This window comes from Nycticebus coucang, chromosome 4 (assembly GCF_027406575.1).
Source record: "Nycticebus coucang isolate mNycCou1 chromosome 4, mNycCou1.pri, whole genome shotgun sequence".
Taxonomy (NCBI): domain Eukaryota; kingdom Metazoa; phylum Chordata; class Mammalia; order Primates; family Lorisidae; genus Nycticebus; species Nycticebus coucang.
The window spans coordinates 124,485,255-124,512,268 of record NC_069783.1 but is presented as its reverse complement, the minus strand read 5'-3'; the positions used below and the strand labels follow the sequence as shown (position 1 = coordinate 124,512,268).

The 27,014-nt window shown below is 42.4% G+C and overlaps 1 protein-coding gene across 2 annotated transcripts in view; it reads left to right on the top strand.

Moving 5' to 3' along the window:
* SPPL3 (signal peptide peptidase like 3) overlaps positions 1 to 27,014 on the top strand; it is a 174,338-nt gene that overhangs the window by 145,192 nt on the left and 2,132 nt on the right. For both annotated transcript variants that reach the window (XM_053588268.1, XM_053588269.1), the window contains exons 4-10: positions 3,313 to 3,432; positions 5,108 to 5,186; positions 6,409 to 6,521; positions 23,207 to 23,313; positions 24,275 to 24,438; positions 25,504 to 25,703; positions 26,715 to 26,824. In XM_053588268.1, coding sequence (XP_053444243.1) covers positions 3,313 to 3,432; positions 5,108 to 5,186; positions 6,409 to 6,521; positions 23,207 to 23,313; positions 24,275 to 24,438; positions 25,504 to 25,703; positions 26,715 to 26,824 — 893 coding nt within the window. The remainder of the gene's footprint in view (positions 1 to 3,312; positions 3,433 to 5,107; positions 5,187 to 6,408; positions 6,522 to 23,206; positions 23,314 to 24,274; positions 24,439 to 25,503; positions 25,704 to 26,714; positions 26,825 to 27,014) is intronic.

Below are 27,014 nucleotides of genomic sequence, written 5' to 3'. Positions count from 1 at the left end.
GGCACTCTACCCGAGGGGGGTACAGTGAGACTCTGTCTCTAAAAAAAAAATTTTTTTTAAGCCTATAAAGATATATAAGGATATATTGTTGGGTGGAAAACATAAATGCATGTTATAAAAGTTAGAATAATGGTTCCTTTTGCAAGGAAGAGAAAGTAGAGAGACAGTGAAGACTTCTGGGGTTGGTCTTTTTCTTGGCCTGAGTGGCATTAGATATGTGGTAATTCACTGAGCTCGACTTTTTCACAATGAAAAAAATTAGAAAGTGATACGGGGACCGATTTACCCTAACCTTATTCTAACTCCTATATTTACCCCATAAAACCTATGTAGAGTCCTCCACTCCCCTACATGTCACTCCTCCTTCATTTAATATTAGTTGTTTTTTTTTTAAAAAGTCACTCCCCATTTTCTAACATCTTGTCCAACCTTTTGGCTTCTGTGGACCACATTGGAAGAGTAAGAGTTGTTTGGGGCCACACAAAACACTAATGAGAGCTCATGAGCAAAGCACAGATCCGTGCATAATTTTCATATCTGCCATCATAGTTAAGCAAAATAGTCCTCACAGAATTCCCATGCAGCCCATGGGCTGCAGGTTGGACATGGCCTGATTCACATATAATTTATTTGAACTAGGGCACATATAATTTATTTGAACTAGGGGGATTGATGGAGATGTATGGTTGGAATTCTCTTTAGTGGAAACATACTCGTACATCTTAATCTTCCTGCCTTAAACTGTAAATCCCATAAGATCTGGAATTGACTTTTTTTGTGATCCCTCCTTTGGCTTATTATACTACATATAATGAATGCTCAGTAAATATTTAGTCAAAAGCATGCTTGTTGCATGGAGGTGCAAAATCAGTAATTTTCCTAACAGTTATCAACAAGACCTTGGTGTATTGTATTGCTCAGTATCTGTTCCATAACCAGCCATATATTTAGCCTGTAGCTGGATTCACTGAATGTTAAAAATAATATTGCTATACATAATTTTTAATTCCATTGCCTAGTATGTTGATTTTGGCTTCAAAGATAATGAAACTGCTTGTATCAGGCTTCCCAACTAATGGCTGCTCTGTTTTCATTTAAATCACTGGAGTTTGGTTAAAAATTTCTGATTCAGGGCGGCGCCTGTGGCTCAGTTGGTAAGGCGCCGGCCCCATATACCGAGGGTGGCGGGTTCAAACCCGGCCCCGGCTGAACTGCAACCAAAAAATAGCCGGGCGTTGTGGCGGGCGCCTGTAGTCCCAGCTACCCGGGAGGCTAAGGCAAGAGAATCGCTTAAGCCCAGGAGTTGGAGGTTGCTGTGAGCTGTGTGACGCCACGGCACTCCACCGAGGGCTATAAAGTGAGACTCTGTCTCTACCAAAAAAAAAAAAAAAAATACAAAAATTTCTGATTCATTTGCTCCTTCCCCTTTAGGATTTTTATCTCTAAACCTTTAGTAAGTGCAGTACTGAAGTCATGTATGTTGTCAGCAACTAAAAGATCTTTACTTGGCCTGTGATGTTACCTTCTGGTTTTAAATCTGTGCTTTCAAAACAAAAGCAAAACAAAAATCTCTGCATTCTACCTGGTATTCTAGAAAGTGGCTTTGTATTGAGTTTTGCTTTTTTTTTTTTTAGTTTTGCATCTTAATTGCAGACAGTTTTCTAAAATTTAGATATAAACAAATAGTTTATATAGATATAAACAAACCAGTTTATAAAGTTTAGGTTATAAACGAATACATCTCATATACCTATCTTTGTTCTAGCCAGCCATTTAGTTTTTCTGTTTAAATTTTGAACTAACACAATCTATCTGTAGACTCTATTATACTTTGTTATACAGAAAAGGGGGGTTGTGGATGTGTTTTAAGACTTAGGGTTTTTTTTGAAGATTTGTTTATGACAGTTGTTTGAGAAACCATTATCTTCTGTTGTGAAAGACCTTAAATCTCTAGTTTTCTCTAGCTCTTCTTTGAACTAGTGTAGAACATTTAAATTTAAAAACAATTTGAGGCGATGCCTATAGCTCAGTCTGTAGAGTGCCGGCCACATACACTGAGGGTGGCGGGTTCGAACCCAGATAAAAACAACAATGCAACTGCAAGAACAAAAAAATGAAAATAAAAAAACTATTTGAGTAAAATTTAGTTAGATTTTTATGGAGTTTTGTCTAATAAGATACACCACCTCCTGCCAAAGTTATGATGGGCCAAGCTGAATGGATTTGACTACAGCTCAGGACTGCTTCCCAGATTATTCTGTTTGTCGTGACACATAGATCAGTTTTCCTAAATTGAATTGCTCTATTCCTAAGTGAATTATTTGATTCATCTGCCTAACCACTTCAGAAGCAGTTTTGTTCTGTAGAAATATTTCAGCAAAACCTCTAAAATGGCTCTTTAACAGGGACAGGCAAATTTAAATAAGAGCAATTTTTAAGTGTTGGCTTGATCATGCACACCTTTGTATCTAGTTATGTTTATCCTGGTTGCATGTTTCATTTGTAGCCTTAATCTAATGAAGAGAGAATATTATTTCTAACATTTCATTATAATAGGTCACAGGAATATTTCTTTGATTCCTTTTGTGTACTTTTCCTTTATGACATCAAAGTGGGAAGCATACTGATAATTTTTTTTCATCCCCAGTTATTATCAGATTTTGCCATGTTTTCACTGTCTACCAAATATTAGTGGTTCTCAATCCTGGATGCAAAATAAAACTTTGGGGAGTTTTTAACTGGGCTTAACCTCTAGATTTCACTTTAATTGATCTAGGGTTAGACCTAGGCATTGTAATGGTTTTCAAAGCTTTTCATGTGATTTCAGTGATGAGCCAAGAATTAAGAACCACTGCGCTAATTCCTCTAGCCCCAGAAATCTCTTTTCCCCATTTTTCTCCTAGTCTGGTACCTTAAAATGTTCCCATACAATGAACTAATTTTTCTGACTTGCTGTTTTCAGCTATGTTTTGTTTTCACCCTTTATTATAACCTGTTTGTGTTCCTGATTTAGGAGGGAGGGGATGTTTATTTTTCATAGCCTGTCCTCCATATGGTTAACATGAGGAGGCAGTAGTTCAATTCAGCAAGTATTTCTTAAGCACCTACTGTCATGAGGGCACTCTGAGGAGAGCAAAGAGCTGATAATTTCATTGAGAAGGAAAGAATCTGAGGGCCTGGATAGTCCGTGTCTGATCTGACATACTAATCCTGGAACCCTCTGCATTTTAACAAGTTCATGTATGTAAAGTGCATGGGCACACAGTACCAGTCACATAGTAACTTGTTGATGTGTTCCTTTTTCTCTTTCAGGTATCCAAACAATTGACTCTACCCAGGCTCTGTTCCTTCCAATTGGAGCATCTGTCTCTCTTCTAGTAATGTTCTTCTTCTTTGATTCAGTTCAAGTAGTTTTTACAATATGTACAGCAGGTAAATGAGTTTCTCTGTTAATATGCTATAAGGAAAAATTTTCACTTTTTTTAAAATTTTTATTTATTTATTTTATTTTGGGGGGTTCATTGAGGGTATAAGAAACCAGGTTACACTGATTACATTTGTTAGGTAAAAAAATTTTCACTTTTTAATCATAATTCAAAAATAAAGATTTATATACATCCTACAAGTTCTTTTTTTTTTTATTCATACATTTTTTTTTTTTCAGCTTAGAAGAGCAACTTGGATATGTGTTTGTTTTTTTTTTTATTAAATCATAACTGTATACATTGATATGATCATGGGGCATCATACACTCGCTTCATAAACCATTTGACACATTTTTATCACAGTGGTTAACATAGCCTTTCCGGCGTTATCTCAGTTACTGTGCCAAAACATTTACATTCTACCTTTATCAAGTTTTGCAAATCCCCCTGTAATATGTACCACAGGTGTGATCCCACCGATCCCCCTCCCTCTACCCACCCACCCCCTTTCCCACTTCCCCCTATTGTTAAGTTGTAGCTGGGTTATAGCTTTCATGTGAGAGTCCCAAATTAGTTTCATAGTAGGGCTGTGTACATTGGGTACTTTTTCTTCCATTCTTGGGATACTTTACTAAGAAGAATATGTTCCAGCTCCATCCTTCATACATTTTTTATTTAGAGTTTTCGGTCCAGTACACCGGGTTGTCAAAAAACTCAAAGAAAGGGTGGTGCCTGTGGCTCAGCGAGTAGGGCGCCGACCCCATATGCCAAGGGTGGCGGGTTCAAACCCAGCCCCAGCCAAACTGCAACAACAAAAAAAAATAGCCGGGCGTTGTGGCGGGCGCCTGTAGTCCCAGCTACTTGGGAGGCTGAGTCAAGAGAATCGCCTAAGCCCAAGGATTTGGAGGTTGCTGTGAGCTGTGTGACGCCATGGCACTCTACCGAGGGGGATAAAGTGAGACTCTGTCTCTACAAAAAAAAAAAAAAAAAAAAACCTCAAAGAAGGGGAATTATTTAAAGGACATTGACACTGGTAGTATGGAGAGCATCCTACAAGTTTTTCTTTATAAGTCTAGCATTTTCTCCTCCCCTCACCCTCCCACCTCCTCCCTGAACCACTTGATCCATGTCTCTTCTCTTGAGCTCTGCCAACACAATCTGAAAGAAAACATGAGCTTCATAACACCAAAGCAGTATTGCTTCTGCTGTAGCTTTTCTGGTAGGTCACCAGAAGGTCCAGTTTGAAAAAGAGGTCACTGGCAGCCTCTACCAGTGTGTCTGCAGGTAGAAACATTGATAGCTAATTAAGGTAATTTGACGGTCAGCTCTCCCATGTGTTTTCAAGCTAAGCAATGATAGAAATGTAAAACACATCAACAGAATGCTGCAAGATTTGTTAGGAGATTATCCTGTGGCCTGCTTTCTATCTTTCCTTTTGGAGACTGGAGAGAATGAGAAGATTTACGTATGCTTCCCCCTACTTCAAATCGGATACCTCTTTTTTTAAGAGGTTAACTGCGGTACTAAAGGAAGATACAGTTACTTAATTAGAGAAGGAAAATACTTCCTTATCAAGAAAAGTATTTGGGGAAATGACTAAATCTCTATAAGTCATGCCATTTTTCTTTTAATTGGTAAAAAATAAACAATAAAAAAATTAATCATACATTTTCTTTCTCTAGTTCTTGCAACTATAGCTTTTGCTTTTCTTCTTCTCCCGATGTGCCAGTATTTAACAAGACCCTGTTCACCTCAGAACAAGTAAGGACTTGGGATTTTCCTCTAAGTTATAAACTTGTATATGTTCTTCTGTTGTATTTGATAACATTATCAGGAGTCTGAATCTCTGGTATTGGCTGGAACACACAAATGCCAGAAGATGAGGAAGTGAGATATTTGATTTTTAAAACTAGAAGACCGAGTGGGTGTGGTAGGCTATGCCTAGTCCCAGCTACTCAAGAGGCTGAAGCAGGATTACATGAGCCCAGGAAGTAAAGGCTGTAATATACTGTGATCATGCTTATGAAGAGCCACTACGCTCCAGCCCTCAGGGCAACACAGTGAGACCCTGTCTCTTTGTAAAAAACTAGAAACTTAGCCAGCTACTTGGGAGGCTGAGGCAAGAGAATCATTTAAGCCCAAGAGTTTGAGGTTGCTGTGAGCTGTGACGCCCCGGTACACTACCAAGAGCAACATGGTGAGACTCTGTCTCAAAAATTAAATAAATAAACTAGAAACTAAAAACTATTACTTCTTTTTGCACACCTTTTCGTGGCAAAGGAAATATAAACAAATCTTAAGAAGTCTGAGTCATGGTGATATGCTTGCTGCTTAGATTATTAGCAGACAAATTTTCTTTGAAGCAATGTTTTCATTCCTTTACTAGTGAGTTAACCCACCAAATGTTTGAGTGGTTGAACTCAAACACTTCTTTGCTTTCATCTTTGGATACCTAGCTGTGCTAGCCACTTGCATTTTATCTCAGTACTCATACTTTAACTCTTAAAGCCATTGCTTCACAGGAGCAAAATGCTACGCTAATAGAGATATAATATGCACTTAGTAAACCAGTCACTGGCAGCTGATTTTCCCAGGAATTAATAATAACCACACAGATACTTAAAAGTATTCATTCAAATACTAAATGAATTATTGGCTTTCATAGTTTTGATTTCTTCATAAGAGTAGTATTGCCCCCATACTTAGCTTCTCCAGAGATTATTATTGTCACTTTTAAATTTCTAAGTACCCTTGTGATAATTTGGTCTAAAAAGTACATTATCATGAATGCAGAGTATACTTCCTCTGAGCTTTCCTTAGCTTCCTCCAAAGAGGTGTGGATATTTGGGATTTCCAGGTATCTAAGTATAATCTGTTATTCTAATCCAGTCATCATGTACTATGATAATGAAATACCAGAGGAGAGTTTGGTGACTGAATGAAATTGTGCCCATCGTTCCAATAACTGTTGTCTGTGTTCCAGGATTTCCTTTGGTTGCTGTGGGCGTTTCACTGCTGCTGAGTTACTGTCATTCTCTCTGTCTGTCATGCTCGTCCTCATCTGGGTTCTCACTGGCCATTGGCTTCTCATGGATGGTAAGTAACTAATAACTAATAAGCGACAGATAATTTAGTATATTCAGAGTTGTACAACCATTACTACAATCAGTTTTAGAGCATTTTCATCAGCCACCCACCCCAAAAACCCATACCCGTAAGTAGTCACTCCCCTTGCCACCCACCTCACCCCACCCCAACTATCCAGTGTCTGCTTTCTGAACATTTCACATAAATGGAATCATATTGTGTGACCTTTCCTGTCTGGCTTCTTTGACTTAACATAATGTTATGAAGGTTTATCCATGTTGCACCTGCATCAGGACTTCATTCTTTTTATGGCTGAATACTATTTTTATTATTTGGATATACCAATTTTATTTATCCATTCATCAGTTTCCACTTTGGGGGTATTACAAATAACATTTTTTAAAATCTTTCATTTGTTTATTTATTTATTTATTTTTTTTGGCTGGGGCTGGGTTTGAACCCACCACCTCCAGTATATGGGGCTGGCACCTTACTCCTTTGAGCCACAGGTGCTGCTCATTTTTTTAAATCTTTATGTGCAAGTTTTAATGTAGACTAGATATTTTGTTATATAAATTGGATTTTACTACATGGATCATTATGAAAATTTTGAGATACATAAGAAACAAGAAGGCTCGGCGACCGTCGCTCAGTGAGTAGGGTGCCAGCCACATACACCAAGACTGACTGGTGGGTTCGAGCCCAGGCTGGGCCTGCTAAATAACAATGACAACTGCAATCAAAAAATAGCCAGGCATTGTGGCAGGCACCTGTAGTCCCAGCTACTCAGAAGGCTGAGGCGAGAGAATAGATGAAGCCCAAGAGTTTGAGGTTGCTGTGCGTTGTGACGCCACGGCAGAGAATCACTTAAGCCCAAGAGTTTGAGGTTGCTGTGAACCGTGATGTCACAGCATTCTACTCAGGGCAACAGCTTGAGACTCTGTCTCAAAACAAACAAAAAAACCATAAAATCCACACAGATGGAAATAACTAAAAGCCCTTTCACCAATACTGATAAACTGAGCTTATCAGTTGAAACTTGTATGGGTGAATCAGAAAGGACTATTGACTGTGTTTCTTTTTTTTCTTTTTTTTTTTTTTTTTTCTGGTTTTTGGCCAGGGCTGGGTTTGAGCCCGCCACCTCTGGCATATGGGACCAGCGCCCTACTCCTTGAGCCACAGGTGCCACCTTGACTGTGTTTCTTGTATATGTAGGGAAAATAATGGACCATAACACAGTCTGTCTCAAAAAAATTTTTTTTTTTTTTTTTTGTAGAGACAGAGTCTCACTTTATGGCCCTCGGTAGAGTGCCATGGCATCACACAGCTCACAGCAACCTCCAACTCCTGGGCTTAAGCGATTCTCTTGCCTCAGCCTCCCAAGTAGCTAGGACTACAGGTGCCCGCCACAACGCCCAGCTATTTATTGGTTGCAGTTCAGCTGGGGCCGGGTTTGAACCCGCCACCCTCGGTATATGGGGCCAGCACCTTACCGACTGAGCCACAGGCACCGCCCTGTCTCAAAAATTTTATAGTGCCCTATGTATAATGCATAATAGTATGAAATATATGTTATGCATAATATATATAACATGTTATATATAATCTTAGTTATATGTGATACACAGTATAATTTTTATGTAATAATGTAAATACATATCTATATCATTACCGTAAGGTGTATCTTATCCTTTTTAATAACTCCAGAGTATTCCATTATATATGTTAACTATTGCTATATCAAGAAAAAGATTATTTTCTTTCTTTTTTTATTTTTGGAGACAGAGTTTTATCATCCTTGGTAGAGTGCTTGGCATCTTAGCTCACAGCAACCTCTAACTCATGGGCTCAAGAGAATTTCTTGCCTCAGCCTCCCTACTATCTGGGGATACAGGTGCCTGCCACAATGCACAGCTATTTTAGAGACAAGGTCAGGCTGGTCTCCAACCTGTTAGCTCAGGCAATCGACCCACCTCAGACTTCCAGAGTGCTAGGACTATGGGCATGAGCCACTGCACCTAGCCCAGTAAGATTATTTTCTGATGATGACTTCTTAGACATGAAATTGGTGGAACAAAGGATTTTTTTTGTTTTTTTTTTGCAGCTTTTGGCCAGGACTGGGTTTGAATCCACCACCGCTGGCATATGGGGGCCAGCGCCCTACTCCTTTGAGCCACAGGTGCCACCTGGAACAAAGGGTTTTTGCATTTAAAATTTTTATATCTAGGGCAGTGCCTGTGGCTCAAAGAGTAGGGCACCAGCCCCATATACTGGATGTGGCAGGTTCAAACCCGGCCCGGCAAAAAAAAAAAACTGTAAAAATTTTATATCTATTACTATACTGCTTTACAAGTAGGCATTTTATGTTCTGAGTATATACCATGTGAGAATTTCCTTTCATTGATAATGATGAAATAATGACAATAATAGCTAAAATTCATTGAGTGTATTTTGTTCATTGGGCACTTCTACATGGATTATCTCATTTAGTCATCAAAAAAACTCTTTAAAGTAGATACTGTTGGCTCGGCACCCATAGCTCAGTGGTTAAGGCGCTGGCCACATACACCAGGGCAGGCGGGTTTGAACCCAGCCCAGGCCTACTAAACAACAATGACAACTACAACAACAACAAAACAAATACCTGGGCATTGTGGTAGGCACCTATGGTCCTAGCTACTTGGGAGGCTGAGGCAAGAGCATTGCTTAAGCCCAAGAGTTGGAGGTTTCTCTGAACCCAGACACCATAGTACTCTACTGAGGGTGACATAGTGAGACTGTCTCAAAAAAAAAAAAAAAAGAGTAGGTATTGTTATTGTTCCCATTTTACAGAAGATAAAACAAGTTCAGAAAAGTAACTTACCCAAAGTCTTGGAACCCCTATGTATATTTTGTATTTACTACCAAAATAATCTTGGAAGGATATTACCAAAAATCCCCCATAATTCCTCTCGTCTTTCTCTTGAGACATTTTAAAACATGTCTTTATTGAAACCCTTTCTCCACTTCCCTTACACAGTCCTAACTGAATTTTCATACTTTACTTTCTTTTTTTTTCATACTTTACTTTCTTAATTTCAAAAACCTTCTACTGCGTATCTAACTGTTCTGCCCCACAAACTCTGTTCACCTTTTCCTTTCTTTTGGTGGTTCAGAAAGGAAGGAGGTTAAAATATAAAGGCTTCAATTTTATACTATTTGTAATACTCTGTGTGGAATTTTTAAGGAAGGAATTTGAAAATCAGGGATGGTAGGGCGGCATCTGTGGCTCAGTCGGTAAGGCGCCGGCCCCATATACCGAGGGTGATGGGTTCAAACCCGGCCCCGGCCAAACTGCAACCAAAAAATAGCCGGGTGTTGTGGCGGGCGCCTGTAGTCCCAGCTACTCGGGAGGCTGAGGCAGGAGAATCACTTAAACCCAGGAGTTGGAGGCTGCTGTGAGCTGTGTGAGGCCACGGCACTCTACCGAGGGCCATAAAGTGAGACTCTGTCTCTACAAAAAAAAAAAAAAAAAGAAAATCAGGGATGGTAGGTATAGATTGCATCTATTACTGTTACCCATTCCAAGTAGCAAAGCTACTCCACACCTTGGAAACAAAGCTCTTTGGACCCAATACTGGGTCTGAGAGCTTCCTCTGCCCTCTGCCAGGTAGCATTTCCCTCCAGCTGTGGGGCTGGCTTGGCAACAGTGAAGTTGCCATTCACTATTGTCAAAGCCCAGAGCCATGCAGAGAGTGATGCTTACTGTCAGAGCTTCAAATTCAGGAGTAGCTAGGTTAGTCAGATAATCTCTAAGTATTGATCTTATAGGGTATATATTTTTTCTTTGATGGATCTAAAGTTTGCTGAGTAGTATTTGATCCGTATAGTTTGGGTTTGTTTTTCTTCAGTGGTATTGTACATCTATAATTTTAAGAAAATATTTGTATCAAAATATGAATTAACTCAAAATTCAAGGATGTTCTGTTCATGGTCAAATTGCATAGAATTTGACTAAAAGGATTGTAGACTCTTTTTTTCTGTGATCTAGAATGAGAATTATACCAATATACCCAGGAAATGTTCACTAAAAGGGAATTATGTTGTTCCTTTTTTTGGCACAGTTTTATTTTATTTATTTTATTAATTTTTTTTTTTTTTATTTATTTTTGTAGAGACAGAGTCTCACTTTATGGCCCTCGGTAGAGTGCCGTGGCCTCACACAGCTCACAGCAACCTCCAACTCCTGGGCTTAAGTGATTCTCTTGCCTCAGCCTCCCGAGTAGCTGGGACTGCAGGCGCCCGCCACAACGCCCGGCTATTTTTTTTTTTTTGGTTGCAGTTTGGCCGGGGCTTGGTTTGAACCCGCCACCCTCGGTATATGGGGCTGGCGCCCTACCGACTGAGCCACAGGCGCCGCCCGAATTATGTTGTTCTTAATAAGGAAGAAATTTTAAACTTTAAGGAAAACTAAAAACTTGTCATTCTACATCAAGGAATTTTTTTTTCCTCCTAAGTAATTTTGACCAGTACTAAGGATTTGAAATTTATATGTGCCAAGTTAATTAGAAAAAGCAGTAAGAAAACTGAATATAATAAGGAAGCAAAGTATTGGATTGCAAGTTCTATAAAATTTTGGTCAAAGATCATATTTATAGTGAAGGTGGTTTTTTTGTTTGTTTTTTTAGGACACATTAAAATTCGCTTTAATACTTCTTTGGGGGAAAAAAAATCACACTTTTAGTGAATGAGCAAGAAACATTTTTACACTATTATTTTTATCTACCCTGCCATGAATTCATAGGGAAGAGGTTCCAGTAGCTCTGGGAGGCACCTTGTCATTGAATGTGACAAAGTGTTGATTGACTTTTGAATTTATGGGAAGTAGGTCCCAGCACCTTGTATCACTGTTACATGGGGACTATTGGTTATCTTGTGTGTCCCTGCTGTACACCTATTATGCCATGAGCTCATGGGGAATAAATAGGTTCTTGCTCCTAAAAACATGGGTTCACTAGTACTCCTGTGTGCTATGTTATATGCTTATTATGCCATGAATTCATAGGGAATGGGTTCCAGGAGCTCAGGCTCCTTTCCGTTGGTTCTCACAAAGTGGGCTTCTCTGGGTGGCGCAGGTTAATTTGTTTGTTTACAACAATGCCAGCAGCATGCTGGGTAACATTGTAGACTCTTCCAGTTTTGGCATGGTAACATTTGTGTGGCATGCCTTTTTGAACAGTACTCATTCCCTTGATGTCTACAATATCACCTTTCTTGTAGATTTGCATGTATGTGGCCAAAGGAACAACTCCATGTTTTCTAAAAGGCCTAGAGAACATGTATCGGGTGCCTCTCCTCTTTCCCTTTGTGTTTGTCATTTTGGTGAATTACTGGAAGATGGCGTTTCCGGCCGAAAGGGTGAAGGCATTTTTTTAATGGAAATATATTTTTTTGTTCAAAAAGACAAAATCATAGTGATGGAGGACAGATCAGTGGTTGGCAGAGGGTATGTGGGGGGAATGAGGTGACTGTAAAGAAATAGCACAAGGGATTGGGGGGGATGCAGCTGTTGTATATACAGTCTGTGCATGTGTTAGTACATCTAAAGGAAAATGTCAGTTTTACTGTTTTGATAATTTTTTAAATAAAACGTTAAATTAATTTATAAATAGGTAAATTTATGTATATGTGATATCATAGTAGTAATTAAATGCTTTTTTTGAGTGTCTACCATATACCAACCTATTAAAACTCAAAACAGTTCTTGAGGTTGCAGACCGAGTTACACGTCATACCTACATACAGACCTTTAATGACTCAGGGAAGGCAGAGTCAAAAATCACCAGTGCCTACTCTGTGCAGAAATTCACCTTTGCCGTTGCTGACAGGTTTGGCCTCTTGTTTTAGCATCTTACATTGCCTTATAAAATGTAAGCATTTGCTTTGGTACTTGAGTACCCACTGTGCAGTGGTTAGAATTTTTTTTAAGTCGTTATCAGAACTGTTAAATTTTTCAAATCAAAGGCGGCACCCAAAAAAAAAAAAAAGGGGCGGCACCTGTGGCTCAGTGAGTAGGGCGCCAACCCCATATACCAAGGGTGGTGGGTTCAGACCCGGCCCCGGCCAGACTTCAACAAAAAATAGCCAGGCGTTGTGGCTGGTGCCTGTGGTCCCAGCTACTGGGGAGGCCTGAGGCAAGAGAATCGCCTAAGCACAGGAGTTGGAGGTTGTTGTGAGCTGTGACACCATAGCACTCCACCAAGGGCGATAGAGTGAGACTCTCTTTCTTTTTTTTTTTTTTTTTTGTAGAGACAGTCTCACTGTACCGCCCTCGGGTAGAGTGCCGTGGCATCACACGGCTCACAGCAACCTCTTAACTCTTGGGCTTACGCGATTCTCTTGCCTCAGCCTCCCGAGCAGCTGGGACTACAGGCGCCCGCCACAACGCCCGGCTATTTTTTGGTTGCAGTTTGGCCGGGTCTGGGTTTGAACCCGCCACCCTCGGCATATGGGGCTGGCGCCCTACTCACTGAGCCACAGGCGCCGCCCGAGACTCTCTTTCTTAAAAAAAAAAAAAAAAAAAAAAAAACATGTTAGCAAGCTCAAAGTCCATGTTATGACAAATGATACTTAAACTATCTTGAAGTCTCAGTCTCCTGTATGGTCTAAGTAATGTCTCAGTATGGTGTCAGTAATCCCACTGTTAACTTTTTTTTTTTTTTTTTTTTTGTAGAGACAGAGTCTCACTTTATGGCCCTCGGTAGAGTGCCATGGCCTCACACAGCTCACAGCAACCTCCAACTCCTGGGCTTAAGCAATTCTCTTGCCTTAGCCTCCCGAGTAGCTGGGACTACAGGCGCCCGCCACAACGCCCGGCTATTTTTTGGTTGCAGTTTGGCCGGGGCTGGGTTTGAACACACCACCCTCGGTATATGGGGCCGGCGCCTTACTGACTGAGCCACAGGCACCGCCCTTACTTTTTTTTTTTTTTTTTTTTTTTTAAGGCAGAGTCTCGCTTGTTACTGAGGTAGAATGCTGTGGTATCACAATTCACAGCAACCTAAAACTCTTGGACTCAAGCGATTCTCTTGCCTCAGCCTCCCAAGGAGCTAGGCCTACAGGTGCCTGCCACTGCCCCTGGCTCTTTTTAGAGACGGGCTCTCCCTCTGGCTCAGGCTGGTCTCAAACCCATGAGCTCAGGCAATCCATCCGCCTTGGCCTCCCAGAGTGCTAGGCCACACACATGGCCAAGGAAATTACAGGAGACAAACACAGGGTGCTATCCAGGTCTCATTCTTTCTCTATTTGTTTTGTTTAGCAGCCCCGGACCGGGTTTGAACACACCCAGCCCCACTGCTAACTTTTTGGTGGCTGTCTTTACATGGATCTCTTTATTTATGTGTTTAGACACACATGATACATACTATTCACATATTTTACAAGGGGTTTTAAGTTATTACTAAACTGCAAATCAAAAAAAGATTAGATATCTTTTAAAACAATAAGCAGTGTATACTCTCAGCTCTACCCTACCCTGGTACTGCCTAAAACAGAAAAAATACATATTTACTAATACTATGTCACTAAGAAAAGAAAAGGTTGGCCTGGCTCACCGCCTGTGGCTTAAGCAGCTAAGGCACCAGCCACATACACCTGAACTGGTGGGTTCAACTCCAGCCAGGGCCCACCAAACAATAATGACAGCTGCAACCAAAAAATAGCCGGGCATTGTGGCAGGTGCCTGTAGTCCCAGCTACTTGGGAGGCAGAGGCCCCAGGAGTTGGAGGTTGCTGTAAGCTATGATACCACGACACTCTACCTAGGGTGGCAGTTTGAGGCTCTGTCTCAAAAAAAGAAAAAAGGTTGGCCTCATAGAAGGTCCCATGCTTTTTATCAGCCGTCATGAACACATACTTTAGAGCAAGTCAGTAGAATTTTCTTCATGGTACTTCTGTGGACAGAGGGATGGGGCTAGGTTTATCAGACTCACTAAAGGAGGAATAGAGTAAGCATTCTCAGTAAGACATACCAAAGGAGTGTTTTTTAGATTATAGAGTTGTTAGAAAATTGGCCATAAGGGACAAACTTTATTTTCCCAGGGAACGCTATCAGAAGTGGAGCTGGGTACAGTCCCTCATGACTATAAAGCCAGTACTTTGGATCTGAGGTGGGAAAATTGATTGGGGCCAAGAGTTTGAGACCAGCCTGGGCAACATAGTAAGATCCCATCTCTACAAAAAACAAAAAAAAATTAAAAATTAGCAAGGTATGGTGCATACCTGCAGTCCCAGCTACCTGAAAGGCTGAGGCAGGAGGATCACTTAAGCCCAGAAGTTGAAGGCTACAGGGAGCTATGATGATGACAGCACTGCTGTCTAGCCTGGGCAACAGAGGGAGACCCCATCTCAAAAAAAGAAGTACATTTCCACAAAAAAAATAAAATAAAGAAGTATATTTCCATTGTGAAATTCACTGAGTAGTTGAAAGTTTTGGGTGAGTGTTCAGTGAGGCTCCCCTAAACCCTAATTAACCCTAACTAGAGGACTTTCACACCATTTTTCTATCATCATTGCAATTTCTTAGTATTTATTCATCCAGGGATTTCAGCTTACCAGTTTACCCTGCTAAATAGCCCTGTGACCAAACATAGTACTTTTCCTCAAGACTAATAGAGACCCTTTCAGCTTTTTAATTGTTTCTCAGACAAGTGTTTTGATGTGTGTTTGACCTGTTTTCTGTTACACAGTAATGTAGCTTTCTAGGCATGGTCTATAACATACTGAAACATGCTACTCTCTGGCATGGAAACTTCTCTGCAGAATCAGAAATCATCTAGTAGGCAGTGATAATGGTGATAGGGTTTTTTAAATGAGTGCTTTCTTAATTAAAGCCTGTTCTTTGAAGCTAATTTAGAGTAAAAACAGGATGATAGATTATTTTCAGAACTATCTTAAAAGTATTCATACTGAGTGGCCCCCGTAGCTCAGTGGGTAGGGGGCCAGCCACATACACCGAAGCTGGTGGGTTCAAACCCAGCCCGGGCCAGCTCAACAATGATAACTACAACAATAACAACAACAAAAATAGCCGGGCACTGTGGCGGGCACCTATAGTCCCAGCTACGTGGGAGGCTGAGGCAAGAGAATTGCTTAAGCCCAAGAGTTTGAGGTTGCTGTGAGCCGTGACACCACTGCACTCCACCCAGGGCTACAGCTTGAGACTCTTGTCTCAAAAAAAAAAAAAAAAAAATAGTATTCGTACTAAGAATGGACTTCAGCCAGGCAAGGTGTCTCACTTTTATAATCCCAGTGCTTTGGAAGGTTGAGATGGGAAGATCTCTTGAGTCCAGGAGTTCAAGACCAGCTTTGGCAGCATAATGACACCCCCATCTCTATGAAAAATTAGTGGTACAGGCCTGTAGTCCCAGCTACTCAGAGGCTGAGGCAGGAGGATCACTTGAGCCCACAAGTTGGAGAGTTTGAAGCTATGAGTTATGACTACAACACTGAATTTTAGCCTGGGTGACAGGGCAAGACTGTTGTCTCAAAAAAAAAAAAAAAGGAATAGACATCAGAATTTTCTTGAACTGAAATCTAGAGCTATTGTGTATGCTCTAATCTACCTCATTATCATTTGGCAAATTAACCTTTCAAATTTGAGAAGACTTGAAAGAATTTGACCATTTGGTGGTATGTTAGCCAAAAGCCGAGAACACGCTTAGTGTTCAAGGCTTGCTGAAGTCTGTTCACAGGCTGTATCCCTTGTCTGAGTTTGGACCTGTGATTAGAAAGTGCTTAGGGCCAGAACTCTAGCAATTTAGCTTTTGTTTTATTTTTTTATTTTTTATTTTTTTTTAGTAAACAACCTAGTCTTTTATTTGCCCAAGACCAGCTGTTGCGGGAACTGAGGGCCCAAGACTTACAGAAGGGATGGAGTGAGGAGGGGGAAACCACCTTGCCTACCAGGGGCTGACAGCCCCCATCCTGCTCCCTTAGGGGGTGGGAAGGGAGAGGTCCACATTTATGTCATCAAGTGTCTCCCCGGTCTTCAGATACCACACATACCCAGTTGTAGAAGAGCAAACTCAGGCACACCGATTCCCCCTCAGGGCTCTGTTGCCAGTCCAAGGTTTAGCCTACTCCCTCTCCTTTCCCACCCCCAGCAGAATGAGCTACAGGAAGGGTCTTAGGAGTCCATCTGGTGGCCTGTGGTGGGGAGAGGGGAGCTTAGCTTTTGTTTTAAAATACTGTGCTCATCATTACTCACCTTTCAGCTAAGATCAAGTTTAGTATCTGTTCTTACTAGTTTAAAATGCTATAGTCTGTGCCTTAGACCACATACAGTATAGCTATCTAGAGCTTTTATATCTTAGAATGTGAGTGCTGCTTAGAAACCTCACAAGGTATGTAATTGGATTGGAGAAAACGTTTTAGTTCACTTTGGTTCCCTGTCCCTGGTTGTGGAAGACAAGGCGATACAGAGATATCAAAAATAAATTGAAAATAACTATAGCTAGCTAAGTAGCTAAGATTAATAACCTACTTCCCTAATACTTTTGGTTAGTTTACATTTAACCAAAAGTTAAGTTTGTTGGTAAAGCTGTGGGGAAGTCTTAGGAGTTTTGCAAGCAGCCAGGAAGAAAGAACACTTCACTTTGACCTAGAAAAACCCTGAGGAGGAGGTAAGATATTTAAAGCATTACTTGAATGAAAGAAAGAAGAAAGAAAGGCAAACTAGATGAATAACTGAAAGCATGTTTCAGGGCTATAACATAACTTGTGGCAATATTCAGTTGAGGGGGTGCTACTCATTTAGCATGCTTACAGTAAGAACCTTCTCTGAGTTAGTCAAAAGGGATCCATTCTGCCTCTTTATACATAGAACTTAGGATACAGTAGGAAGACTCACAGTATGATTGGAAAGAAGGTTGTTCAACTTCACATAGGTGGAGAAAAGGAATAACTAAGGACTTGGAACCAAGAAAGATGGACTCTGAAGCAGAACCACCATGTGACATGAATCTATTACCTTCAAGCTATGCTCCCTGAAGTTGTACAATTAAACTTGATCCATTAAAGCGAAGGGAATCTGGTGACCTTAAGGCAGAAAATGATGTGGACAGTTAGATGTTTGACAGTGGCAGGGAAGAGTAAATGGGGAAGAAGGGAGGTTACAGTAAAGGGAAGGGTGGACACACATGGACGTAGGGAGTGTGAGTGAGGAGGCACAACCAGGGGTCTACAGGAACAGTAAAGGGTGACACCCCAAGATGACTACAGATTATGTGTACGTGATCAAAGACTGTGATAAATTGAAAATGAACCCAGACTTTCTTCTTTGGAAGGTTAGGATAGAATGACGTTGTCTGAGCAGTTTTGTCTTTTCCATGTTTAGTTTAAACTGAGGTAGGATAGGATTAGCATAAGATGAATGACAAAGCAACAAGTAGATGCTTAAGACCTTACGACCTTTAAAGGCTCTGGCAAGTTTAGGGCGAAGTGATTCTGTGGTAAATTTCATAGAGAAGTGCAAGAATGGAAGAAAAAATACCCAATGTACACAGCCCTACTATGAAACTAATTTGGGACTCTCACATGAAAGCTATAACCCAGCTACAACTTAACAATAGGGGGAAGTGGGAAAGGGGGGGGTAGAGGGAGGGGAATCGGTGGGATCACACCTGTGGTGCATATTACAGGGGTATTTGCGAAACTTGGTAAATGTAGAATGTAAATGTTTTGGCACAGTAACTGAGATAACGCCGGAAAGGCTATGTTAACCACTGTGATAAAAATGTGTCAAATGGTTTATGAAGCGAGTGTATGATGCCCCATGATCATATCATTGTATACAGTTATGATTTAATAAAAAAATAAAATAAAAAAAAAAAGAGAAGTGCAGGAAGGACATGTCATCTGCATGTGTTACAAAGACATATTATTCCTCACCCAGGGAACCTGCCCTTTTGCTTCTGTTTGGTTTCCCTGCCCCTCTTTCTATTATTGGTGAGATGCATCAAAACTGACCATCATTTGCCACACACCTCTGTCCTCTTTTTTTTTTTGAGACAGAGTCTCACTATGCCACCGTGGGTAGAATGCTGTGATGTCACAGCTCACAGCAACCTCAAACTCTTGGGCTTAATTAAGCAATTCTCTTGCCTCAGCCTCCCAAGTACCTGGGACTAACAGCGCCCACTACAACGCCTGCTGTTTTTTGATAGCAGTTGTCATTGAGTTGTCATTGTTGTGTAGCAGGCCCGGGCTGGGCTCAAACCCGCCAGCCTTGGTGCATGTGGCCAGTGCCCTACTCACTGAGCTGCAGGCACAAAGCCACCCCTGTCCCTTAATAATACTTCTCTGTTCCCTTGATGCTTTGCATTCCATGTATTCACCTGTAAGCTGGTGAATGGATCACCTCCAGCCACTATTTAAATACAAACAAGTGTTTTACCTGTTGTGTGGCCATCGGTCCCCACCCTGTGCCCCATGGGCTTCCTACTCACTGACCACTGTTGTTCCTCTAGCCATCTTAGCTTGTCCCTGTTGTGCTATTCACAACATAGCCAAACATTTGTTGTTGGTCTTTTTTGTTGTTGTTGCGGTTTTTGGCCGGGGCTGGGTTTGAACCCATCACCTCTGGCATATGGGGGCCGGCGCCCTACTCCTTTGAGCCACAGAAGCCACCCTGTTGTTGGTCTTCTTGTTTGTTTGTTTTGTTTTTTGAGACAGAGTCTCACTTTGTCGTCCTCGGTAGAATGCCATGGCGTCACAGCTCACAGCAACTGCAAACTCTTGGGCTTAAGTGATCCACCTGGGCTCAGCCTCCCAACTAGCTGGGACTATAGGCGCCCGCCACAACGCCTGGCTATTTTTTAGAGATGGAGTCTCGCTCTTGCTGAGGCTTATCTTGAACTCCTGAGCTCACTCTCCCAGAGTGCTAGGACTATAGGCGAGAGGCACCATGTCTAGCCAAACATTTGTTCCTATAGATAATGATAATGGGAGAGACCATCCTTTAAAAAAGGGGTGTGATACCATGGAATATTATGCAGCCTTAAAGAAAGATGGAGACTTTACTTCTTTCGTGTTTACATGGATGGAGCTGGAACATATTCTTCGTTGTTTTTTTTTCTTTGTAGAGACAGTCTCACTTTACCACCCCCGGTAGAATGCCATGATGTCACAGGACTCACAGCAACCTCCAGCTCTTGGGCTTAGGTGATTCTCTTGTCTCAGCCTCCCAAGCAGCTGGGACTACAGGCGCCCACCACAACGCCCAGCTATTTTTTTGTTGCAGTTTGGCCGGGGCTTGGTTTGAACCCGCCACCCTTGGTATATGGGGCCGGCGCCCTACTCACTGAGCCACAGGCGCTGCCTGGAACATATTCTTCTTAGTAAAGTATCTCAAGAATGGAAGAAAAGGATGGTGCCTGTGGCTCAAAAGGGCAGGGCGCCGGCCCCATATGCCGGAGGTGGTGGGTTCAAACCCAGCCCCGGCCAAAAACTGCAAAAAAAAAAAAAAAAAGGAATGGAAGAAAAAGTATCCAATGTACTCAGCCCTACTATGAAACTAATTTATGGCTTTCACATGAAAGTTATAACCCAGTTATAACCTAAGAATAGGGGGAAGGGAGAGGGAGGGGAGGGAGGGGGGAGGATGGGCTGAGGGAGGGAGATTGGTGGGATTACACCTGCAGTGCATCTTACAAGGGTACATGTGAAACTTAGTAAATGTAGAATATAAATGTCTTAACACAATAACTAAGAAAATGCCAGGAAGGCTGTGTTAACCAGCATGATGAAAATGTGTCAAACGGTCTATAAAACCAGTGTATGGTGCCCCATGATCACATTAATGTACACAGCTATGATTTAATAATAAAAATTTTTTTCATTTAAAATTTTAAAAAATAAGGGGGTGTGATTTGATGAGAAAGTGGCCTTTAGTGCATCTCTTCATGGCCAAACATCATACTTCCGTCATCCCTTTGCAGCTCTGAGGGGACACCAAGATTTGCAAAGCCTAACTGAGCCCAACTAGGTAATACAAGTCATTAGGCTTATTTGAAATGACATGCATTTTTATACATTTTACCATTTTGGTTCTGTTTCTATAAATTTACTTAAAAAATTAGAGGAGACCCTTGGGTGGCGCCTGTGGCTCAAGGAGTAGGGCGCTGGTCCCATATGCCGGAGGTGGTGGGTTCAAACCCAGCCCCGGCCAAAAAAAAAAAAAAAATTAGAGGAGACCCTGTTGTAGTGAGCATCCTATATTACAAAGTCAGGAATTAGGTCTTGAGTGGTGATAATTCAGGTATTTTGTTCCCCCTAGTTTTATTACTGTCTTTCCAAATTTTCCCTGTTTGTTGTTAAGATAGGCATGCTGTTTCTCCTCTTGTGTTTATGCGATACCGTATACACAATAGCTCATGAAATACTAGTTGAGTTGATGTGCCCAGGGTCTGTCAAACTATGTTTATCTGCTTTTTTACATACATTGATAGTTTACTACCAATTCATTTAAAATGATATGCATATCTACACACAACAAAGTTTTTACATTCTTTAGGTAACATGAAGTTAATAGAACATAATATTTTATTCATTCAGCCAGTATTTATTGAATATCTACTCTAGTTAAATGCTAGGTATCATAGAAAGAGTAAGGCATGGCTTCTGTTTACCAGGAATGCATAGTCAAGTAGTGTAGGGAATAAACTCACTTGTATGTAAATGATCTCACTATCAGAGAGTGGATGAATGAGTTGAGAGGTATGTTGAGTTCTGTGGCATCACATGAAAGAACTCTCTTTGTTAGGTCAGGCCAGAGCCTGGGGAAAGCTCTCTGACCTAGCAGTGTAAAAATGAGGATGAATTGGGTGGCGCCTGTGGCTCAAAGGGGTAGGGCGCCAGTCTCATATACCGGAGGTGGCAGGTTCAAGCCCAGCCCTGGCCAAAAACCACAAAAAAAAAAATGAGGATGAATTTTCCAGATGAAGTGAGGGGCATGGTTTTCTGTGTACAACATGAAAGATAGTAAGTATGTGTTGAGAAGTGAGATCATGATTGAGGGGCTGGAGAACAGGGCAGCAGGAAGTGTTTGTAGAGTGTGTGGAGAGCACCCTCCTGGGTAGGACTTGCCGGCACCTGGCCAAGGAGTTGAACATTCATCCCACAACACCAAGAACCCAGGAAAAATTCATCAGCATCTCTGTGGCCATCAGACCTGTGTTTTCAGAAGAATGGAAGAGAGCTAGAAGACAGGAGAGGTGTTAGACTCCAGTATCATGGCAGTGAGCCATGCCCTCAAGGAGCTCCTATGGGGCTTGAGGAGAGTAAGAATTAAAAAAAAAAAAAAAAGTCCTAGATGACACCATGGATTTCAGTCTACACAACTAGAATAAAATAAACGCTTGGAGATGGAAGTCTGCAATGGGAATTGGTGGAGAGAAGAGCTGGGTTTGGATGTTTAAATTTGAGATCCAAGTAACATTAGACATCCAAGTAACATTAGACATCCAAGTAACTATGTCTCTAGGCTATAGGAATTCAAAGTTAAGTACAGGCTGGAAATAAATATGTGCAAGGTAATGACATATAAGTTATGTCAGCCAGAGGGTGGATTAGCACCAAGGGAATGAATGAGGCAAGAGCAAAGGTCTGAAGGCAGGCTCACATGGGTCTGGGAATTGAGGGGGAGCTATGGAGAAGTCTGGAAAGGAGTGGCCAGTGAGGTGGGAGGAACCAGCAAGCACTTAGTCTTGAGAGCCAGGCGAGAAGGGAGCCATCAGTGAGGGTTGCTGCACATAGGGCAGGGAGGACGAGGGCAGAGGTGGAGTGCCATGCTCAGCAACAGGGGAACAGTGTCAGTGGAGTAATTGGGATGAAAGCCTTCAGAGAGTGGACTTGAGAGAGGATGCCTGGAAGTGATCCCTCTCAGATAATAACATCTGATTTAGAGGAAATAAATGGGATAAAGGAAAGAGGCAGCCAACACAATAGGCTAGTACCAGAAAACTCCAGAAGACTCTTTATTCTATAGGACAAATGACTCCAGTCTCAGCAAGTCATTTTTTTTTTTTTTTGTAGAGACAGAGTCTCACTGTACCGCCCTTGGGTAGAGTGCCGTGGCCTCACACAGCTCACAGCAACCTCTAGCTCTTGGGCTTACGCGATTCTTTTGCCTCAGCCTCCCGAGTAGCTGGGACTACAGGCGCCCGCCACAACGCCCGGCTATTTTTTTGGTTGCAGTTCAGCCGGGGCCAGGTCTGAACCCGCCACCCTCGGTATATGGGGCCGGCGCCTTACCGACTGAGCCACAGGCGCTGCCCGGGAGCATAATTTTTTTTAAATTTTGCTTGACCGGGATGATGTTTCTGCATAAAGAACAGGGATGTGATCTAGGATGTGAGTTAACCATGTGAGGAGGAGGAATGATACATCCAGTTGGAGAAGGCAGGACACAAGAGCCAGGAGGACTACGACTGGTCCCAAATAGAGTATCTCCTGGGTCTCTATCAGTTGAGCACTATACAGAGCATGAGAAAGAGAATTGCCCCCAGATGCCAGCAGTTCTAAATGAGCTACCATTTTTTCACCAGTGGGATGAAGTGGAATTGTCTGAACCTGAGCTTTTAAAACTGCTTGAATTTTGAGGGGATTGTGAACTCTGTTAGGCTGAGAAGCTGACTGCTGTTTGCTGTCTCCTTCCAGCTCTGGCCATGGGTCTCTGTGTCGCCATGATCGCCTTCGTCCGCCTGCCAAGCCTCAAGGTCTCCTGCCTGCTTCTCTCAGGGCTTCTTATCTATGATGTCTTTTGGGTAAGTTGCCTAGAAGCCCCTGCTCTTCTTTGTGTTGAATGGAAGCATTCATTCCTGAAAACTGTTCATTATAAGTATCCAGAATTGGGCTTGCCTTAACCACCAGTTACTCCCCCCAGTCCTGAACTGTGTGTATTAAAAGGTACACAGGGCTCGGTGCCTATAGCACACTGGTTATGGCGCCAGCCAAATACACTGAGGCTGGCAGGTTCGAGCCCAGCCCAAGCCAGCTAAACAACAATGACAACTGTAATCAAAAAATAGCTGGGCATTGTGGCAGGCACCTGAACTCCCAGGCTGAGGCCACAGAATCGCTTAAGCCCAAGAGTTGGAGGTTGCTGTGAGCTATGACGCTAACAGCACTCTATTCTTGTCTCCAAAGAAAAAAAAAGGTACACAGGTTCTTGGAAGGCTGAGGTAGGAGGATTACTTGAGCCTAGGAGTTCAAGGCTGCAGTGCTGTGTGGTCACACCTGTGAATAGCCACTGCACTCCAGCCTGGGCAATGTAGCAAGACCCTGTCTCTAAGGAAGAAAATCATGTACGGGCTGCTGGTTGGTGTTGATGTAATACAGTAGGTAGTGTGTGTGTTACTCTGAGGGTCGAAAAGGTAACAGGCAAAGAAGGTTCTCTTACTGGGGGCACAGCCAGTTCCATCATAAGGGAGTGGAGAGAGGGTGGTGCCTGTGGCTCAAGGAGTAGGGCGCTGGTCCCATATGTCGGAGGTGGTGGGTTCAAACCCAGCCCCGGCCAAAAAAAAAAAAAAAAGGGAGTGGAGAGAAATTCAGAAATCTGTATGTACACAGAAGGGCAGAGATGTTGTTTCTACTTAAAGCATGCAGAAAAAGCAAGCACTGGTGTCACAGCATTCTGAGGCTCTGCTCTTAAGTACAAACAGCACTGAAGCTGGAAGCGGGTTGCTTCCTGATCCCTCTGTTAAAAGCATCTCTCTAACTCGGCAGGTATTTTTCTCAGCCTACATCTTCAATAGCAATGTCATGGTGAAGGTAGCCACACAACCGGCTGACAATCCCCTTGATGTTCTATCCCGGAAGCTCCACCTGGGGCCAAACGTTGGGCGCGATGTTCCTCGCCTTTCTCTGCCTGGAAAACTGGTCTTCCCAAGGTAGGACTGGCGTGTAGACCTCATCTGTGACGCGTCACACTGCTTTCTTGTGCCTATCTGTTCTCTACCTTGGTCATCAGTATTCTATCTAATCCTAAACTGGAGAGGGTTGCATTGTATACACGAGGAAATGAATAGACTATTATTAATTTACCAAAATTTATCACTCAGTGATCCAGGTGCTGCTTTTATTAATGTTACCAAACAACTGTATCTTACTGTTTTCACTTTTCAAAGTTGGCTGGAGGATATTAACAGAAGACTCAGGTTCTTTTTCACTTCTAAGACATTTGTAAAAATATGTTCTAGGGTGGTGCCTGTGGCTCAGAGGAGTAGGGCACTGGCCCCATATGCCGAAGGTGGAGGGTTCAAGCCCAGCCCCAGCCAAAAACTGCAAAAAAAAAAAAAATATATATATATGTATATATGTGTTCTAGTGATAAAATTATATAGTTACTGATACTGTAATTTTGGCAAAATTAATATGCTGCTTTAATCTTCCATATCTAGTTGTAGTCAGGTGTTTATCTGAGATCTCACCAGTGAATGTGTCACAAATAATGAATTGCTTGACATTTCTAACGGAGGTTTACCTAAGCAAAGCTCTGGGCAGTCACTTCCAAGGCTCTCTCACCGAGACGCCTGGCTGGAGACCTCTGCTGCTAGTACTGTCATGGCTTTTAATCTGTATACTCTTAAAAGCAAGTATCGTTCAACCAGTAGAGATTTCCATCTACCATTCAGTTAAGCTCTTTGACTTAAAAAACTGACAGACTGGGCGGCGCCTGTGGCTCAGTGAGTAGGGCTCTGGCCCCATATACCAAGGGTAGCAGGTTCAAACCTGGCCCTGGCCAGACTGCAACAAAAAAATATAGCTGGGCGTTGTGGCAGGCGCCTATAGTTCCAACTACTTGGGAGGCTGGGCAAGAGAATGGCCTAAGCCCAACTCATAGTGAGACTCTGTCTCAAAAAAAAAAAAAAAACAACAAAAACTGACAGACGTGGCACAGGAGTAGAAATTGGATTGTAGGGGTGGCATCCCTAACCTCTGTGACTGCGTTCCAGCTCCACTGGCAGTCACTTCTCCATGTTGGGCATCGGAGACATTGTGATGCCTGGTCTCCTGCTGTGCTTTGTCCTTCGCTATGACAACTACAAAAAACAAGCCAGCGGGGACTCCTGTGGTGCCTCTGGACCCGCCAACATCTCTGGGCGCATGCAGAAGGTCTCCTACTTTCACTGCACTCTCATTGGATACTTTGTAGGTAAGAACAAACCAGAGAGACTGCGGGTGATCCTCTCTGGCTGTCCTCCCACTCTCAGAATTAAGTCAGATCTCTTAGCTATAGACATTGGACAGAAGGAGAGCACTAACTCTGGTCACTGTACTAGACAAGCAAAAAGAAAGCTTCCTGGCCCATGAGGTGACAGATGCTCTCTGTACTGGATAGCCCTGGTCCTTGTCCAGTGGGACATCTGAAGGATATTGTAAAAAAAAAAAGATATTGTAGGAAAACCATGGTCTTCAAAGCCAAGAACAATACAGCACAGTGCAGTGGATCAGGCCTCCTGAAATCTTCTACTGATTTAATGAATATTGTCTTTATTTCCTCCTTTATTCAACAGATACTTACTTTATCCCTCGGCTAATTTTTCTCTAGGCAGCTCACATATAGACAGGAAGAGACCATTGTAACCAAGCTAGGAATACCAGTCACCTGCACTGTGCCCACAGAGTGAGTGGAAAGGAGCACCTTCTCACCTCGTGCCCCCCACTTAACATTAGCACTTCACTCATTCCATCACATTCCATAAATGTGGATTCATTTCAGTCCAGAAACTCAGAGGGGCAAGGTAAGTGGTACCATCTACGTTAGACAGATGAGCATGCCAAGGCTCAGAGAGGTAAAAGGCCTGAACCAAGGTTACGTAGCTGTTGTAAGTAGCAGAGTTGGAACTTGAACCCCAGTCTTTTGCTCAAGTCCAGCCTACACACACACAGGAGACAGAGGCCAGGCACATTCGGGGCTGAATGGTTTGAGCCCAGGAACCTGAGTGTGGAGTGGGCCTCAGACCAGCCGTGGGTCCTGGGAGCTTTTGGTTTTTAAAGTTGTGCTGTTTCATGTTTCTTTAATTGCTCAAGGTGGTGTTTCATATCCTAACTACAGGATAGAGTATGTCACGTTAGATCTGTGTAATCTCAGGACTTTGCCAAACAGCAACCCGGGTGCCAGGAGTTCCCTCTCCTTGCTCACAAAATGCCTCTCTCCTCACAGGTCTGCTCACTGCTACTGTGGCCTCTCGCATTCACCGGGCCGCCCAGCCTGCCCTTCTCTATTTGGTGCCATTTACCCTATTGCCACTCCTCACAATGGCCTATTTAAAGGTGAGAGAAAAAAAAGGAAAAAGCCATTATACCCTTGTGAGAGCAGTGACCTTGGCCTTGTGTTTCGGTCTGAACTCTCCTTGCTGGAGGTGGTTCTGCTTAAACCCTTGATCTTGACTGTGTGTGTCCATGTGCTAACCTGGCATTAGCAGACTCTCCCCATCCTTGCAGCCATTGGCAGAAAATGCAG